This window comes from Saccostrea cucullata, unplaced genomic scaffold (genome assembly GCF_032062105.1).
Source record: "Saccostrea cucullata isolate Sc308-1 unplaced genomic scaffold, CSIRO_AGI_Scuc_v1 ctg11418, whole genome shotgun sequence".
NCBI lineage: Eukaryota > Metazoa > Mollusca > Bivalvia > Ostreida > Ostreidae > Saccostrea > Saccostrea cuccullata.
In genome coordinates, this window is record NW_026923163.1 from 1 (window position 1) to 21,097 (window position 21,097).

At 31.6% G+C, this 21,097-nt stretch overlaps 1 protein-coding gene across 1 annotated transcript; it reads left to right on the top strand.

Moving 5' to 3' along the window:
- Positions 1–1,560: 1,560 nt before the first annotated feature.
- On the top strand, positions 1,561–19,703 carry LOC134263337 (blastula protease 10-like; the record flags this gene model as incomplete). The annotated part of the gene is made up of 12 exons (XM_062745673.1): positions 1,561–1,630; positions 2,492–2,683; positions 2,948–3,047; positions 3,115–3,144; positions 7,961–8,080; positions 11,451–11,545; positions 12,292–12,413; positions 15,191–15,336; positions 15,637–15,747; positions 15,926–16,023; positions 18,605–18,716; positions 19,507–19,703. Coding segments are annotated over 12 exons (1,393 nt in total), but the record flags the coding sequence as incomplete, so codon positions are not given.
- Positions 19,704–21,097: the final 1,394 nt, after the last annotated feature.

Sequence of the window (21,097 nt, forward strand, 5' to 3'; positions counted from 1 at the left end):
CCAAGTTATATGATAAACGTGGCGACTTTAAGTTTTCTATCGTCAACTTCCCTTACTTATGCAGCAATATACCTTTATCACCTGCATACGGAGTGTATATATCTCAGTTGATTCGATACGCAAGAGCATGCTCTAGTCTACGTATGAACAATTTCTAAAACGAGTTAATTATTGACAAGCAAACTGATGAAACAAGAATATCAACAACTTTGTTTAAAGTCATCATTTCGTAAGTTCTATGGTCGGTAAAATGACCTTGTTAGCAAATACAGTTTGTAATTGAGTCAAATGCTGACTGACGTTTTCATACTAATTGTTAGTCCAATATTTATACACTGAATTGACGACGGATTTTTCTGTTATTTCACGATCATGACTATGAGCATACGGCGCGTGTGACCGGTCAGCAGGGGATGCTCACTCCTCCTTGGCACCTGATCCCACATTTGATGTTTTGGAGGTCCGTGTTTGCTGTGTTCGTATTTTGCATTGTTTTATGGACTTTGAGATTGAATACTGTTCTTTATCTCCATATCCTTCTTTCAAAGGTACATAGACAGATTTGAAGTTAATATATTCTCAAATTTTCTGTATAATATTACAGCTTATATATTACGACAACATTTCACGAAAAATATAATAAAAATGTCTTTTCATCTCGAAGTTCAGGGCGGGTTTGATTGACAATTCCTTGCACTTTCATATATCTGAATTTTATTCTTACTACGCAGTACTAATCAAAAATAATAAAACTATAAATCAGAAAATTCAGAATAGAAATGTTCGTAAGCAAAAACAGCTCAGAATTTATTGTCAGGCTGTGATCCGTGGTGTGTACAGACTTTAACCATCGGAAAAATCGAATGATTCGTAAACATTAACAATCACAGAGCTCGTGCCCTGTTTTCAAAAACAGTTTTATTTCACGGGTGAATTCAGTTAGTTAAACTCTGTACACAACACTGAGCACGGATGGATGCTACTAATGAGGGGGTTTGCTTGCGGTCAATTCTACTCTGGATTATCTGGATAATAGTTTGTATTTTAAATGTATGTCTGATCAGTACATCTGAACATGCACCAAAACGTTTTAAATAATTAAATATTTAAAGTTTCTATATGTTATATGTTCAGATCATTCGTCTTATAATCTTCAGTTTTTTAGACCTCGTTATAAGCATACACGTATATTTAAGGTTATTTATTCCCTATTAAGTATTTGCAGTCTCTAAAATTATTTTTACTATAATGCTATCATTTCTTTACCCTATTCTGTTAAACACGACCCAATTTTAGTCTCAGGTAGTGATCTTCAAACAGAACGAATTTAAAGAACACAGAGGACTAAAATAGGCGTTAACTGCTGCCCGATCCCATTCACTTTTATCTGTGAATAAAATTTTTTTTATCAATGACCAAAAATAAAAAAAAAAACCAGAATAATTTCTGTAACAATACTGTGACTTGGCGAATTAAAAAAAAAATTGCAGCTGTTCAAGGGTGGAAATAACTCGGAGCGAAAATCACCCTGTATACATTATCTTATTTTTTTGTTTTTAGATGCTACTCCTATGTTGGCGTAGTTGGTGGTGCTCAAAATCTTTCGATTGAGGCTCCTGGTTGTATGACGGTGAGATACTATGTACGATAAAAGATAACTTTTGAAGAAATGAATTTCAAATATATGCAAAAAAAACTTTTAAAAGTTGTAATAATTTTGCTCCTTATTTTATAGATATAGTATCGCCAATGACTTGTTATTGAATATGATTTTCATACAACATTTTGTGTGTTTTTCTATTTGTGTGTTTTGCCACTTTTCCTTAAACTAAAATCATCTTAAATTGATCACAATATTTCTAAACATGCAGTGTAAAACATTTCTTTTTAGCTAACCTGAGTTGAAAATAAAAGTGAGATTTTCTGCATGATTACCAGTTGCCCGTCATCCGTCCGTCTGTCAACTTTTCACATTTTCAACGTCAACTCAAGAACCATTGGGCCAATTTTAACCAACTTATGTTCAAAACATCCTTGAGTCTATTGGAGTTTAAATTGTAAAATCCACTTACAAGGGGAGATAATCAAGAAAAGACACAAATAGGATGGGGTCCTTAAAAAAATAATTTCAAGAACCACAAAGGCCAGAAGAGCTGAAAATTATGTGGAAACATCCTTGAGTAGTGTAGATTCTAAATTGTTGAAATTATGTCCCCTGGTTAAGGTGAACCAACAATAAGGAATTCAAGTTTATATTGAAATATGTAGGACCTTTTTAATTCTTCTCTCCTCAAGAACCACAGGCCAGAAAACCTGAAACTTATGTTGAGGCTTTATGGGGTAGTGTAGATTTAACATTGTCCAAAATCATGACACCGTCTTGATGACGTCTCCATGTCGGGACCACAAAAGATATTTCAGGGGCTGATCTGGTCCTGAACAGCATGGCAATAGGTACTCAGGTGACCAATTTTTTTAAAAAATTTTTTAGGTACACACGGTCTTGCATGAATTCTTGCATGCAATGGGGGGAAGTCACGAACAGTCCCGTAGTGACAGAGCTAGCATGACGTCAATGATTTGGAATAAGATTGATTCTAAAAATATGTACAATTTTGTAATGGAAAACACCAAAAACGCACTTCCTTACGATTATAAATCGCTGATGCAGTACGAACTTGATGTAAGTATCAACTGTTTAAATAATTTGTAAAAAAATAATTCCTTAAGGTTGATTAGACATATTATTAGTTGTGGCTTTAAAGTTTCGAGTACTGTCGATAAAAGCTCTTAAGGTATTATTTAAAAATGATTTAATATGGACGTTTACAAATAATTTATGGATTTTTAGCTCGTACATTCATTATTATAAATCATGAGCATTTATAAAATTACAATGCATAGAGATTGAGAGTTGCAATAAAACAATGATTTGTTTACTTTGAAGTCATTTGGTAAAAATAGAGAAAATTCCATGTCTATCCCGGATATGAGTTTTGAATACCTGATTACAAATAAGAAAGACCATCTCAGCCTTTACGACATAGGTGAAATTAACAACGCCTATAAATGTACTGGTAAGTGACGTCATTCAATAGAGCTAGATCGACATAGGCGAAATCAACAGCGCCTATAGATGTACTGGTGAGTGATCTCATTCAATATAACTAGATCACCCCCTTCCCCCCCCCCCCCCCCCCCAAAAAAAAAAAAAAGACTAGAAGCAAATTATATTCCAAGTGCATCTAATTGTTAGTTTAAAATATAATTATACCCCCGCAAACGAAGTTTTTTGGGGGGATATATAGGAATTGGCTCGTCCGTCTGTCTGTCTGTCTAGCTGTCTGTGCAAACGTGTCCAGTCCATTTCTTTCTTAAGGAGGAACATTAGAATCTACTATTTCACAAAAAGATTCCTCATGACCTAAGGGTGTGTAATGACCTTGACCCAAGGTTATTTGGGAAACTTCAAGGTCACTGAAAGAAAAAATTTCATAATTCTTGTCCGGTACATATCTTTCTTATGGATAAACTTGGTAGGTTCAAATTTCACACAAAAATTGCCCATGACCCAGGGGTATGTCATGACCTTGACCCAAGGTCATTTGGGGAAGTTCAAGGTTACTGGAATAAAAATTTCATAATTCGTGTCCGGTCCATATCTTTCTTATGTGTAAACTTGGTAGGTTCTCATTTCACACAAAGATTGTCCATGACGTAAGGTTGTGTCCTGACCTAAACTCAAGGTCATTTGGGGAATTTCAAGGTCAATGGAAGAAAAGTTTCATAATTTGTGTTCGGTCCATATCTTTCTTATGGATAACCTGATATGTTCTCATTTCACACAAAGATTGCCCATGTCCTAAGGTAGTGTCATGACCTTGACCTTGCGAGCTTGACCCAAGGTCATTTGGGGAAGTTCAAGGTCAAAGAAAGAAAAATTCATAATTTGTGTCCGGGCCATATCTTTCTTATGGATAAACCTGGTGGGTTCTCATTTCACACAAAGATTGCCCATGACCTAAAGGTGTGTCGTGACCCTGACCGAAGGTCATTTGGAGAAGTTCAAAGTCACTGGAAGAAAAATTTCATAATTCGTGTCTGGTCAATACTTTTCTTATGGATAAACTTGGTAGGTTCTCATTTCACACAAAAATTGCCCATGACCTAAGGGTGCGTCATGACCTTGACCCAATATCATTTGGGAACTTCAAGGTCACTGGAAGAAAAATTTCATAATTCATGTTTGATACATATATTTATTATGGAAAAACTTACTACTGAAAAACCCAGTGGGGGGTATTTTGTCCCATTTGGACAGTTCTAGTTTTGTTAAATATTCATTTACTAATAGTCTGGTCCCAATTTTTAAAAAGAAGGCTAGAAATAACTTCTACGGCAAATTATTATTATTTGGTCCAGCATAGTTTTTTAACCTAATTCGAGTATGCTGAATCCGAAAAAATATGCTGGCCTTCATGAAAACGGCATTAAAGAGGTCAAAATGGCGATTCAAAATGGCGGACATCCAATTTTTCTAATTTTCTCTTAATCTCGTTTAAAATGGACAAGTAATGAGTGAATATCTTACTGAGTGTAATAAAACTATAAAAAAAAATATAATAGAATGCTAACATTATTAGTATAACTCAGAAAATTTAGCCGTTTTTACACTCAATTTGAATTTTCTCTGATTTATTTGTCTATTGTTTCTTAATTCTTCTTTGTTCAGGATTTTACATTTGCAAATATCCATACACTGTAGGTTTGTATTTTTTCCTCTACATCTCACTATTCTACAATTGAATAATGGTACAGCTGTAAGTTAAAAGTCAAAATGGCGATTCAAAATGGCGGATATTCCTTTTTTCAAATTATTTCTTAATGCCTTTTACATTGGAGAAATGATTTGTGAATATCTTATTGAGCGATGTACAACTATGTAAAATTCCAATAGAACACTAGTATGATCACTTTAAATCGGAAAATTAAGTCGTGTAAATTTAAAATGTGTTATTTAGCTCAAAATGGCAATTCGAATGGAGTTTTATACACTCGATTTCGTAAAATACCCAAACTGCTTAATTCTGATTTGTTTTGCAGAAAATAAATAACAGGTTTTTCTTTATTCATGAAATAATGTTCAAATATGTTATAGAAGTTAATGGATATTTTCATTAATGACTTAGGATTTTTATAAAGCGGATTTTTGTTTAATTACTTCTATTATCAAGATAAACTTTTGACGACAATTCTGAAGACATTTCACCTATTATTCGTCATACATGTATCATGATTCTTCCTATAAAAAGTTAATAATATCATACAATAATTGCTGTTTTGAGGACAATTTGAAAATTAAGCTACCCCAAGAGCAGTATTCACCGAGCATTAAGGCGAGTGAACATTGTAGTTCGAGGGTTGCTAAATCATATCGGTGGTTGGAAATTCTTGATCTAATTTTAGTCAAGTGTAGAAAAAAATGTTAATGTTCACGTGGAAGATCTAGTGCAACATAACTTAGTATGATTTTTAAAATGATGAACCACCAGCAATTAGAGGGCTTAATCAGAGAGGTAATTGTTACATCATATAAATCTGAATATATTATAATATCCAAACATAAACATTAATTAAGAATTATCAGTATAATATACCTAAACCATAATTTTTTTTGATTGTCCAGCTCTGATTCTGTGGCCCTACATTTGGATTTTGTTATTCTCGGTCAAAAATTCAACTGCATTCTGAAATATTTCATGGTGTGAACGGTCCTCCTCCACCAATTTTGTATTGAACAGTGTATATAAATTAAAAATTTTAAAATTTACAAAATCTGAAAGAAGAAAATTTTTTTTTAATCCTCCCTCGATTCTTGATACATGTACAACTTTACACTATCCTAACGAAGAAGTGTTGATCAAGTTACCTTGTAAGGTTCTTGGAGTGTTCAAGAAAATTTTGTTGTCAGGAGAAGTGCTGACTAGATCGAAGTCAAGAATGGCTTAGGCCTATTGATACGAAACCTTGTAAATGATAGGAATCACGAGGAATCTGCAGGCGCTATTAAATTGCATCATTTTAACTTTTCTCACCAAAATATGCACACAATGTGATTCCAGATGATGAAGTTTGAGAATTTTCTTGCTAATAGAATGACCGTTCTACCCTAAAAGAAAACAAATCTATACGCAGTCACCAAATAAAGAGCTACATGTCTTAAATATAAGAGATTTTATTTTATACACCACCCACCGATTGAAAAGCGGGAGGGTATAGAGTAGTCGGTATGTCCGTCCGTCCGTATATACGCTTTGGGGTACCCGTCTCTTATCCGCAAATCGTCTCATACCACTAGATAAAATTTGATAAACTTTTACAGAATCTTTATTACATATTGCCATTGTGCACCTCCTCTTTTACTTTTTGATCCAACACATATTTTGGGTTTCACATAGCAAAACATAGACACTGTGTATTCATATGGGTGACGGGGTATCATTTAGTGAGCTAATTGCTCACAGTACCTCTTCTTCATTTTGCATAAGGTTTTTGAAAACAAAATAAACTTTTAACATTTGAACATAATGTATTGTTCCTTGAATGTTGATTGATTGTATATTGTTTAACGCCGAGTCGGCTATTTTCAGCCATGTTTCGGTGGACTATCAGGGCACCGTTTTACTTGAGTGTTGAAAATACCAAAATTCCGAAGACAGAGTGACATATAAAATAAAGCTGGAATAGAAGATGTTAGGGGATAAAACTAAGTTCTTATAAGTGCTAAAAAGCTAGAACAAAGTATTCGATGAAATCGGAAAAGAATTTCCTCAGTTATATTTGATGGTATGCTGAGGGATGTTGAGGTAGAAATGCGAGTTGATAAAGACTGGATTCAGGAGTGATTTTAGGTGGACGGGGGCTCAAAGGCTTTGAAACACGGTCAAATACGAAGGGGAAAATTTGGAAACTCTGAAGTCGAGTTTGTTTTAACTATTTCCAGAAAAAATGAATCTCTTCTGATATTTTTTGTTTGTTCATATTTAATGGAATAATCAATATACTATAATTATATATAAAAAACAAACTGTAATTTATTTTCAAAATTAAGCAGTTTGAGTATTTTACGAAATTCGAGTGAATATGACGTCATTTTAAGTTTTGAGCTGATTAACACATTTAAATTTAAACGACTAAATTTTCCGTTTTAAAGTGTTCATATTAATGTTCTATTGGAATTTTACATTAGTTAAATGTACTCGCTCAGTAAGATATTCACAAATCATTTCTCCTATGTAAAAGACATTAAGAAATGATTTGGAAAAAGGAATATCCTCCATTTTGAATCGCCATTTTGACTTTTAACTTACAGATGCACCATCATTCAATTGTAGAATAGTGAGATGTAGAGGAAAAAATACAAACCTACAGTGTATGGATATTTGCAAATGTAAAATCCTGAACAAAGAAGAATAAAGAAACAATAGACAAATAAATCAGAGAAAATTCGAATTAAGTGTAAAAACGGCTAAATTTTCTGAGTTAAACTAATAATGTTAACATTTTATTATATTTTCATAGTTTTATTACACTCAGTAAGATATTCACTCATTACTTCTCCATTTTAAACGAGATTAAGAGAAAATTAGAAAAATTGGATGTCCGCCATTTTGAATCGCCATTTTGACCTCTTTAACGCCATTTTCATGAAGGCCAGCATATTTTTTTCAGATTCTGCATACTCAAAATAGGGTAAAAAGCTATGTTTGACCAAATAATAATAATTTGCCGTTAGAAGTATTTTTTTCTATAAATTGGACCAGACTATAACTTAAGTTTCCAGTAAATCTGATTATTCAAATTTAATACGTTTTACATGCATTGTAAAACTAAAAATAAATTTTAAAAAATCATAGAAAATTGGCTTAACTTGTATACATGTGTTCATTCGTCTGCAAAGCTGATTGTTTCAATCAATGTGAAAATGGAGGCGTGCTCACAAAAGAAAACGGCCAGTGCAGATGTAAATGTCCGTCCGGTTTGAAGGGGGAAGACTGCTCTGAATTAGACACAAGTGACGGTAAGCATTAAGAACCATTCTTTGTAATGATTTCAAATTTTATATAGGAGCTGTGGCACGCATAGTCTCAGAATTTCTCCAAACTCTCTATGATAAAAGTCATTGATACCCTAAACTGAAATCAGGCAAATATTGGTTGCTATGTTTTATTGTTACATGTACCATAGCAACATGTCTTAAAGTTCGAAAAATGGCGTTTTTAAACATGTTTAGAGCGTCATAGTTAACATTTGCGGCAAAGCAAACAATTAGCAATGACTGTTTCCAAAAGTTGAAGGTCAGATGTCTCAAATGCACTGATAAACATGTTTTGTAAATCAACTATTACATAAGTTACTATGGTAACAAAGTATTCAAAAGTAAAAAAAAATATTCATTGAATTTTATAAAGTCATACACATAAAAATAAAAAGCAATTAAAGGATGAAATGTGATAAAATAATATAAAAAGAGCCTAGAAACATATACAAATAAAAAAATATTATATTTCATTGTGGTTGGCAATGGTTGCAAAGGTTTTTATACCACAGAGAGCCTTCAAAGTAACACTCTGTATGTTTAAATCTGATCCTATCTTTTAAAAAAACACATTTCCTCATAACTAATGATCAATTTTATAAGATGTTGGTGTGTTTTCCCATGTGAAAAATTCAGATTAGATTCTTTAAATAGAGCGTTGCTATGGACATAAGCAGAAAATATATGCTTAAAAATCTGAAAAATATTTTCTTTTCTTGGATACTTACCAATAAATGTAGATTCCCAAAACTTTTATGATTGATATTTATTAACAGCTAACTTGACTTTTAATTTTGACTATCATCCAATCTCTAAGTGGATGCAAGAAGTTGGCACACAGGGTTTAATATTGATATAAAGTTCACAAATCGAACATTTTCCCTTCTTGGTTATCATAGCAACAGTGTTGTTTTATTCATCAAACTTTATCAATATAGGATATTCAACTTCAGTTCTAACATTTAAGTACTATTCAAGCTGAGTCCTTTAATTTGTTTCTTGATTAAATGGCAATTTAATTCTTAATGCAGCGAAAAATAATTCACTTTTAAGCACTGGTACTTTGTTTCCGTGGTAACACTGCAAGGTAGCAATTATATTCAATTTTTCTTATGGTTTTTGTGTTGCAAGGTCCTAAGGATGCATATTTGCCAGTCTTGAATTTTCATGTTTTTCCTCAAGACAATAGCACTTACCCAATCTTAGTGACTGGTTTTGCATGGTTACACTGTGTTACCATGGCAACCATAAAAGTTATTTATAGAATAATATTACTTATACTTAAATACTTAAGGCCATATCGATACATTTTCATTGTTTTTCTTAAGTCGTTGATTGAGTTTGAGCATGTAACACATACCATTAGTGAATATGGAGTGTTTTTCAGCATATTTCAGCATTTTAAATGTATTCCAATTGTATCCTTGGTTACCACTTACTTAGAGATATATTCTAAACAGTTTCTTAACAGTATAAGTGACATCAAGGTGTCATGTTTTTGTGGGAATGGTTTGTTTGCTTTTTCTAGTTTTTATTAAGCCACAGTCAAGATTTAAAGTGGCTGAAAATTTCAATTTTTCAAACTTTTCCGGCTGTTGCCATAGCAACCGAGACACATAGCAACGAAATTTTGTTTGATATTTGTTTCTGGTGTCAAGTACTAAGCATGGGTGAAGTTTCATCAAAATCGGTGACCATGCATGGCAAAGAAGTTTAAATGGTTACAGAGAATGGCTTTTAAAAAACTTATTTATGCCCTGCCATGAATATGGCCGGGGTATATATTTGTCATGTCCGTCTTCCGTCCTTCTGTCCTTCCATCCTTCCATCACACTGTATTTAGCTCAGTGCAAAGCTCATTTTTAATACAACTATCCCAAATATTTTTTTATCAAACTTCATATGATCTGAGAAATTGATAAGTTCTGTGAAACTGCATCAACATTTTTTTTTATCTTGACCTTTCCTTTAACCTTAACCCCACTTTTTAAAAAAAAATTACTGTTTAACTAAGTTTTAAAGATACCAGTCAGGAAAGTGTGATCAAACTTCATATGTTTATATATACTGATGTAAGTTATTCAAATGCATCAACATAATTTGAACTTGACCTTTCCTTTGACCTTGACCTCACTTTCCTTAAATTAGTATTTACTTTATTTCTCAAGATACCATTTAAAAATCAAATTAGTGTGATCAAACTTCATTTGTTAATATATATGTTGATACATATTGATGCATATTGATATAGCTATTCAAATACATAAATATTTTTTACCTTGACATTTCCTTTGATTTTGAGATCACTTTACTTAAGTAATTGAAAACTTTGTTTTAAAAGATACCATTCAAGATTATGTAATCAAACTTCATATAATAATACATACTGATACAAGATTTTCAACTGCATCAACAATTTTCTATCTTGGTCTTTCGTTTGACATTGACAAATCTTTTCTTAGGTACCTACATGTATTTAGCACATTTTTAGATAAACCATGAAAAATATTTAAAGATATTTTATCAAACATAATATGCTAATACATAATAATGGGAGCTATTCAACTGCATCAATATCTTCTGACCATGCACTTTGCTGTGACCTTGACCTCTTTTATTTGTATTTTTTTAGTTTTAAAGAAAACAAAATTGATCATATAAACCTAATATTTTACATTTCAAATTCAATTTAAAGAAACTGCTCAAGATATTTCATCAAAACTGAAAACATTAATACAAATTTTCATGTTGCCTTAGTTATATACATCTACACTTGGCGGGGCATATTCATGTCCTATGGACATATGTGTATGTGTAGTTTCTTATTTAACCTCCTCCCCCATTCCACAAAAACTGAAGAATTGTCAGATTTTTGTGAACTGTTTTGTAAGTCAGGACTTTCTATTTTTATTCATAAATAACTTCATTGCCATACAGTTAAAAATAATTGAACCTTAAGTGAAGCTTCGACAATTTTTTTTTTTGGGGGGGGGGGCTTCTTTTCATTTAGGAAATTATTTGATTACTGTATAGTATTTACTGAGACAGTATGATAAAATATTAACATGTTAATTTGAAATAAATTAGATATTTGTCTTCCTATTCAACGCGGTTTAATTCACGTCATGTGGCTCCTTGTTCTAGGCCAGATTAAATATTATTGACGTGAGACCATTGTAAAAGAGTCTGAGAAATGAACGACCGTTAACTCTGCATAGAAGATTGAGTTCTATGCAAGCCTATAACATGATATGGATTTAGTGAAAGGGTGATACACTCCTAAGGTAACTTTTTATACTGTTCTAAAAGCTTTTTATTACTCAAATGATAAACATGTAAATCATATTGTCAGGTTGTGGCGGCTTCATACAACTCGGCTTAGGAGAAGCATATACAATCAACATGGATTCTTATAACTCAGGGGTTATTTGCACTTGGGTTGTCAAGGTAACTATAAATTTAAAGTAAAATTCCTGATATGTCATGAGTATTCATCGATCATGGTACAAGAAAAACCCCCTTTCTGGAAACATAATTAAAAAAAAACTTTTTGATTTTTGATATATATATATATATATATATATATATATATATATATATATATATATATATATATATATATATATATATATTTGAATTTATTTACAAAAATACCTATCATCTCTCAAAATGAAAAAAAAACAACATTCCAGATATAAGTGAACAAATATTTGGTAATATTTACATGCGCTGTTTTTTTGTTTTTTAGTCAACCAACTGTGAAATTTATTTGAATACCATTTTCATGTATATCCACGCGTAGAAATATACATGGAGAAAAGTGCGCTAACGTGAAGTCACAATTAGGCTATATAGACGTTAGTAAAAATGTAACGATATAGGCCATCTAGAATTTCGAACATTGGTATATTTATTGTATATTTTAAACATATAAAATGTAAAAATAAGGAATGTTTTTCACTTAAATGTGAATAATTGGTGTCACAGAAACTTATTAAGTTTCAGTCTTCTCAAAGAAATTTTTACTTAATACCGGATCGATAGATATTCAATGTTTCAAAAAAGATATAAAAACATAGACTTTGTGTAATGTCATTCAAATTAATAGGAGATATCATTTCATGGGATCAATAATCAAATTAATTATATCTTGTTTGAGATTTTACTTTCAAATGATTCAACATTGTTTATAGGGAACAATGGGATCTCGTATAACAGCTATGGTTGATTTTATGGATCTACCATTCAACGAATTCAACGATTGCTACCATTGGCTGGAGTTCCGGGACTATCTTATAGGCGATAATGGCAAAGAGTGAGTAATACTGGTATTCCAAAATTTGGGGAAAAGCAGAACTTGTGTTTGAAATCCACAGACCGTTTATATATTTCATGAAAAAGACAATGGTCTGCTGTTTCCTCTGCTTCTGATATGTATCCTTTAAATAATCAAATCAAAGATAAAGAAGGCGGGTAGAGTTTTACCTCGTCGATTCGTTTGCATTAAAAAAAAGCAATAACTTCTTTAAGTATAATTATACATGTAAAGGGTTTTTTATCCTATTTTATTTTCTTCGAATATTGAAAATTCGCTTATGACAAATGGACAAGAAATAAGAATTTCCTTTCTTTACTTTCAAAATTATAGCAATTTTTGATATAATTGAAAAAAGAACAATAAGCAAATTCAAAGAATTGTGAACCAACAAACAAATTCAGAGTATGTGGTCCCCCCTTTTCGGTGTATATGTTGGTTGGATGTCATTTTTATGGGACAATTGTGTCAAATATAAATGTCCTTTAAGAAGTTATCACCGAAATTGATATAAAATATAGTTCATATGTGAAAGTCAAGATCAAGGGGTCAAACGTGATAAGTTATCTTGTCAAAGGGAATGCAAATGTCAAATATTGAAGCCATATCTCTTCTCAATCAAAAGTTATAAGGAACAATGAACAATTTTAAAAAATAGGTCAAACTTCAAGGACAAGGCCACAAGATCAAAAATCGTAATGTATTTAGAAAGTTCTTGTAATAAGCGATACACATGTTTAATATGAAAGCTCTTGTTTTCTTATTCAAAAAATCTTGAGCAAGGTTATTTTTTCTTCTATGAAGGTCAAACTTCAAAGTTAAGGTCAATAGGTCAAAAATCATACTGCATTTAGAAAAGGTCTTATCACAAGTAATATACATGTGTAATATGGAAGCCTTATCTTTTCTTATTTAAAAGATATGACCGAGGTTCAAGTTTTTGTGACGGACGGACAGCTAGACAGACTGACAGACGAATGAGATTTAATGTCCCCTCCCTTTTGCGATAGCGGGTGCACGTGACAAAAAGTTAAGAGATAAAAAAATCATTTCGTGGTATTGTTTAATTAGCATAAAATAATTAATCAAAACGATATTGAAGAAGAAAAAAACAATTTAAGAATAAAATGAATAATAAAAATACGTTGAAAATATTTGCGTCAAATATAAAAATTTTATTTTTATATTTATTTATTTCTCTTTCCCCGTTTTTAAAGATTATTCTATAAAGTCACTGAACTTACTTTAAAAAAAAAATTAAACATCATCGTTATGTTTCAAATTTCTGTTGTTAATGTAAAATTGTTTGCATAAATCCTTTATTTAAAAAGAATATCGAAAGATCATTGAGCCATACAGGGATCACTGTGGATTTTAATGTTGATGGGCCATTGGCCCATCAACATTAAAATCCATGGGAAATACGCCGGGGGTATGGGGGCCGCGTTAGGCCCCCATTATACATGTATATTAAACATTTCAATGGGGCAACATTTGAATATAGGGGGAAATTGATTTTCCATGCTATTTTGTGATGAATTTCAAGTAAATATGATGGGTCTTTGAGGGTTTTTAAATGCCATTTCTGACACAATCAATTTAATTTTTTTTTTAAATAAAAATATAAAAGATTTTTTGTTTAATTTCATCTTAAAATTCAGTACTGAAAAATGTCATATTGGAGAGTTAATTCCTCGCCCCTTGGATTTTATCGATTTAGTTCTCGAAGATTGTTGAAGAGCTAAACTATAAAGGATGCAAACTTGCATGCACATTTCTCTACAGAATATACCTGGGGCAGTTGCAGATTAAATTTAGTTCAAATGGTAGGGACTGGTTTTGTATGCAAAGAACTCGGAGCAAAATACGCAAAAAACTTAAATAAGAGAAATTTTATTTTTTTGCAAAACATTTTAGTCCCATCTGATCAAATTCCAACCACGGATGCAAAGTTAGCCACTTGGACTGGACATGACGAACATCGTTGCCGTTGACATCAGATAAGTTAGTCAAAGGGAATGCAAATGTCTTGAAGCCTGTTCTTCTTAGTTATCAGAGACCTTTAAAAAATAGTCAAACTTGGGAATCAAAAAAAGTTTCCGTCGTTTTATTTGTAAAACAAACGAAAGCTTTTTTTGTTTTGGGTTAGTTGGCCCAATACCGATCTTCGCTTTGGAGGCATTTCGGGCAAGTGTCTGGATACACAATGAGTAACTTGTACTTGTTTTGTTTCGAAATAAATAATCAAAGTTTTAATAAATATTATTAGGAACATATTATTACTGGATTTTTATATAACTTTCATATGTTTATTATTTAAATCATTACATATAATTTTAATAAATATAATTGATTCAGTATTCGGTAAAAAAAAAATTCTAGTAGCGTAATCTTAACGAAGGAAATATTCCATGTACAACTCCGATTTTAGTCTTGATCAATCAGACGCTCTGCTGGTGTAAAGAACATACGCGACTACATGGTAAAAATCTGATATTACTAACGAAGTAACAGTATGCTCAAATTACGTCATGTATACAATCGGTCAGCTTAAAAACGGTCCTAAAATGCACCAAGATATGTGTTTTGACCCACAGTTTTGCATCTTATAGCGCCATATCTGTAAGACATGCGCCAGACTGACTGACCCCTTTCTAATTTTTTAATGCGCCATTTACAAATATTGAGCGTCAATGTCGCAAAGGCGCAGCCCAAAGTGATCCCTATCATAAGTTCATTTAAGTCATTGAATTATAAAATTTCATTTTGTTTGACAGGCGATGTGGGAATGAGAGTGGGGCCACCTTTAAGAAGATGATGATTGGTGAAGCGTCACGCATGATGATTCGCTTCAACAGCCAGAAGCACAATAACCAGCCTCCCGGACAGGGCTTTGTTGTCACAGTAGAGGCTACACAGTCAGGTAAAACACAAGAATCACGCTTAATTGAATTCAAACTTCTCTGATTAAAGAGTTGCGTTGCCAGTGATTGTTTGTCTTGTATCCTTTGACATCTTTAAACTTTTCAAATTTTGTTTTTATTCTTTTTTATTTATTTTTAAATTAACCCATATCAAATGAATATTCAAATTTTTATTCTCAAATTAAGCTTTAGAATTAGGTAACATACTTGAATCATTTAACTTGGCAATGGATTATATCCACCATAAAATCTGATCAAGTTAAATTTTTGAAAAAATCTGCATTATTTCATTTATTTAGATTGCAGTTTTTCACCTTGCAAAAACGGAGCAAACTGTACCGATATATTTGGAGGGTTCAAATGCGAATGTTTCAATGGATTTTCTGGATCGTTATGTGACAATATTAAAGGTTAGGCTTAATTTTTTTTTCACATTTATGGAAAATATTTATGAAATTTCTTCATTAATAGGACATTTTTAAGTATAACTGACTTCTCCAGAAAACTTTTTAACTGACTTTTACAGAAATTGTGATTTTGAACAATTTTGGTGCCAAAAATATTTATGTTTTGTGCTCTTTATCACAGCCTCTGCAAGAACCATATGCGATTTTCAAGATGACTTCCGCGGATGCGTTTTTCAACCAGACCCCTTTTACTCACAGTTTGAGTTTTCTTTTAAAACGGTATGTTTGGATTTATAAATGTAAGTATAATCACTCAGGTTTTCAGTTGAAATAATATACATTATTTAATAGAAAACCCTGTGACGATTTCGCAAGTCTCCACTTTACAATACCTTTCTATTTGTTTATAGTATAATTTATATTTAAAAAACTTTTCACTTCTTCCCACCCACTAATGGGCAATTTATTTGCAATCAAACTAATTTTACACTGCATCCTTAAAATGATAGTTCTTTTCAAAAGGAATCATCTAAAAAAAAAAATGATGAGAATTCGACTGCAGTCAGGATTTTTTTCTTTATTTTTAGAATATTCAAACGGTGAGAAAAAATATATACCTTTAAAAGATACTGTATAATTGAAGTTTGAGTAAGTTAAGTTACATAGGCCCTAAGAAATAGAATTGGAAAAAATTATTTTATCAAACAGATAGCAAGATGTAAATGCTTTATTCAGAAAACGATTTTTCTGGAAGTTCCACTTCATAAAAACACATTAGAGAATATTTATTAAATATAAATATACGCGTATGTGATATACATTTAGAAAATTCTTCTTTTTTGCAGCAAAAAAAAAAAAAAAAATCCAAAATCTAAGCAAATCAATTAACATTTTTTTCTCGAATACATTAAAACCCAAGATAATAAAAAATACAAATACCAACATAGAATAAAACTAGAGCAAAGCTCGTTGCAAAGCAACGAGTAGGTCTTTCGTCCTGTTTGACCGTTAGTTGCTTTCATTTTTAACAAAGATGAGAAATAACGCCCAAAAATGCTTTGAATCCTCTAAAGCTATGTTAATTAATGCAAAAATAAGCCATTTTTTGCTACTTCTGGTTTGACCGGAAGTGAGAACGACGCACGGAAAATTAATTTTTAAGCTCCCAGAGACATATGTTACCCCAAAAATACGCGTTTTCCGAGTACTTCCGGTTTGGCAGGAAGTGTCGACGTTGGACATATTTTGACGACTTCATTAGATTAATCTTGACATTTTCAACAACTTTGCTTCTTTGATGTATAACAAATTCTCAATACTTTTTGAGATATCGGGAAAAAACTTTTGGCCCTCTAGATCCTTTAAATTAGGGGTCAGCCCTTTTTCCTAATTATGCACAAATTATGTTCTATATATTTTACAAAATATTTTTAGTTTAGAAGATAAAGAGCAAAATATGAGTAATTTTTGGTTCTTTAATGCTCTCTAATTTTTGACCCCTATATAGTGCCATTTTGAATAGAGAAATCGAAAAACAAAAACCGATGTGCACAACGTCAATCCTTCTTTGATCTAAAATCAGTAGAATTTCTGCTCCAGCTTTAGCCGTCTCTGAGCCTTTGTCTGGAAACGAAAGCCTATAAATTTTCGTTTAAAGGGAAATAACTCAAAACTGGAAGTGACTTTTTGAAATTTAACTCAGCATTCTGATAGAGTTCATAAACATCTGTAATCTCTGAAAATTTGAGCGAAATCCGTTGAGAAATGAGCAAGTTACGAGGTCTCAAAGTTGGCGTCTAGGCAAAAAAATTATAGGGAATAATCTTAACCATCAGAATCAGTAGAGGAAGATCTTAATAAGTTGGTAGAGGAAGGTTAGTGCAACCTTTACCATATGTAGTGAATTTAGGTTATAAGACAGAAGAAAACTGAAATATTTGTTTTTTGTTTGTTATTTTGAAATAATTCCTGAGACATCTCTACTTGTAAATTAAAAAATTTTGCAAATAAACTCAGAAATGGTATGTACATTCATCTATTTCCGTCCCTTACCTAACCGCGGCATTTTGAAGTATTTCTTCATGTTTTATATGAGCTTGTATAATTAACTTTCTGTAGATAATGAAAGATATTTGTTGGAATAATTCTGTAAGGTAAAATATATACCCCCCCCCCCTTGATTGCCCGGGATTTCATCTAGTTTTATGTATTAAACATTAAATAATCAGTTTTCAGTTTAAGGAAAAGGCGTGCACGAATAATTCTTGTACATTTTACATAGATAAACAAGGAATAAGAGAGATAACTCTTAATGGCATAAATGTCTATTATTCCTTTATTGATTTGTTAAGTTGAAGTGTCTTTCATTTTGGTTAAATTTTTCCCTGCAAGCTATGTTATAACTGTTGGCATTTAACTTATAAAATACATTTCTCTTGGGAAATCATTATGGTTCAAGCAACATTTTTTTTAATGAGCAGAAGGTTTATGAATCTTAAGGATAAATAACAAAAACTTTTTTTCAAGAAATCAGCAATATTTTTCATAGATTTACATTTAAATTGATAACCTGAATAATGTTTGCAAAGTATAGTGGAAGAATTTTATAAGAATTTGTCATAAGGTTAAACAATTTTGCGATTTTTTATGGAACTATGTAGAAAGCAAAACAAATTCTCAAATCTAAGCAACAAGAAAAATCTACGATTTCTTTATATTTCAGGGATTAAATATGTCATTTCAAATCAAAATCAGTCAAAAAATATATATCAATCCATGCATCAAATTCTGTTTGTGTTAAGTACCCTTAATATCATGTACTGTGTAACAATTTTCCTCAGACACATTATTTTTTTTCTAGAGTGTTGATTACCCTGGTAATGCTCTCGGTTTTCAATATATTTATGTTCCGACTTATGGCACAGATTATGAGAGAAAAAAGGCGTATTTAATCACTTCAGCTAAATTCGAAGGTAAGAACTATTTCACCATTTTTATTTATTTCAGTAATTGCTATAATCTTTACATTAATATAAAAGTTATTGAAACCACCCTTATATTTTGGTCTATTTCAGTCTTTGTACGTTTCAGTGTATATTGATTTTTATTACGTTTTCATTTAAATACTTGACTCGTTAAATTTTTTACTGAAATAAAAATTATATACACCACACAAAGAAGGATATGGAGATAACGAACAGTATTCAATATCAAAGTCCATAAAACAATACAAAATAGGAGCAGAACAAACACGGACCTCCGAAACATCAGAGATGGGATCAGGTGCCATGGAGGAGTGAGTATCAAGTTTCGAACAACTTAAATATGAATCACAATAAATTATAGAATTCCTTTTCAATTTTAACTCTATGATAAAATGATATAACCAATATAATTATGCAGATTGCCCTACAATGTACGGAAAAAAGTCATTTGATTTATTTTATAATTTCTCCTTTTCAATGTTTTGGAGTGTTCTGATAACATATTATAGAAATATCCTTTTCCTTAACTTACCAAAATCATACATTCTTTAACTTAACAAAATCGTAATATTATATGTTTAATTGCATAGCTTGAAAATTGTTTATTCTTTTCCTTATCCAACGAAAATCATATAAATATTATTCCTTAACTGCATTGTAACTAAAATAATATATTTTTAATTGCAGAGTTTGAACGAAGTACATCCATTTCCTTAACTTACCAAATTCATATAGGCCTATTCCTAAACTAACCAAAATCATGTATTTTGAATTGCAGAGTTCGAACGATGTTTAAGCTTTAAATATCTGTTTTCCCGCCAATATCTTGGTACTGGTTATGACTCTCAGGTCAGGATCAGTTACTGGAGTGTTAACGATCAAGACAAAACCTTATACACACTCGGCAAACCTGATATAGTCTACCAAGCATGGCAGAATTTTTCTATTTCTTTACCAGCTGTACAAGACTTAAAAGTGAGTCTTCTATTTTTGAAATTAAAATTTTAATTATTAAAGTAAAGGTTGGGCTGTACTCGAATCACCATTCCCGTCTGACTGTCCGTCTATAGGCCTTTCAACTGCCGCTAGGGGTCGGTTTTATGAACGATAACTCACTGCCGAAACGTGTAGAGCAGGCTCGTTGTATCTAACTGTTTACGCGCAAGGCAGTTTCTAGCGTTTCCCAAGTGTTTCTTTGCTCTCAGTAGAATCCAGTGGTTTTTAAATTTAGCACCAGTGTTAAACTTATTTACTGTATAGTTGCGGACAGTTTAACTACATATAATTAAAAGTTTTAATTAAAATAAAAGTGAAATCTACCCTACTTCTTAGTTCTAACCTACTTAAATTTTTATGCTCCGTCGTTCCCCTTCGTGCTTAGTAACACAAATAAGATGATCAATTGTTGCATTTACTTGTAAAAATATATATATTCATATAGGAAGCGAAAAAGCGCGAACACAAGAACATGACATTAAATTTTCTTCTTCATAATAATCGTCAAAGAGTTAAAAATATTGAATATAGTCTGTTCCCCATTCATTTGACCCTGTTATTTCAGGTAGAGTGAAGGCATTCTCTTTCTCTTGGTCAACACTTTTGTGTACAAAACAATAAAAGGCACCCTTTTGTGTACATAACAATACCAATGCTGAAGCAGCCTATATGTCATTCCTATAAACGATAACTCATAAATCGGCACTAAGTTGGTCATTTTTCACACATGAGTTACCTGTCCTTAAAACACAACATAGGAAAAGTCAATTATAAATGATTAAATTTTTAATGATTTCATTAAAAGTATCCATAAGTTGTTATCTTATTTTTATAATTTCATGTACCTATAAATCTATCTTTGCAATGTTTTTTTTACTATATGTGCAACTTGAAAAATTAGTTGAAAGGCCTACCGTCTATCTGTAGATGTGATTTCTTTGTCAGGACCTCTGTTCTTAAAGATCATTTCATGGATTTGCCTAAAAGTTAGTACACTAATCATCTATATTTACATGTAATACCCCCTTGTACCTTCATCAGATTGTTTAGTTTTTTCATTAATATTGACCTAGTCATTTGGGTTCATACGGTCAATTAGTGCATGTTTGAAAGTAAAAGTGAATTGCAGCTCAAGCTTCCTTCGGAAACAAAAGAAATCACAAATACTAAGTATCAGAAAATTACTTTGGTAGATTGTGTATAATTATAAGTAATTATATGCCATACTGTAACATAATTGAAAAAAAAAGCACCAAAACTACACACTTTTTCCATTATACGTGGGTTGTCCAATAGAAACGGAAACATTTTTAACATTCTTTGTTTCATTTACAGTGTAAACTTTGAAATGAAAATTTAGCACACAACATAAT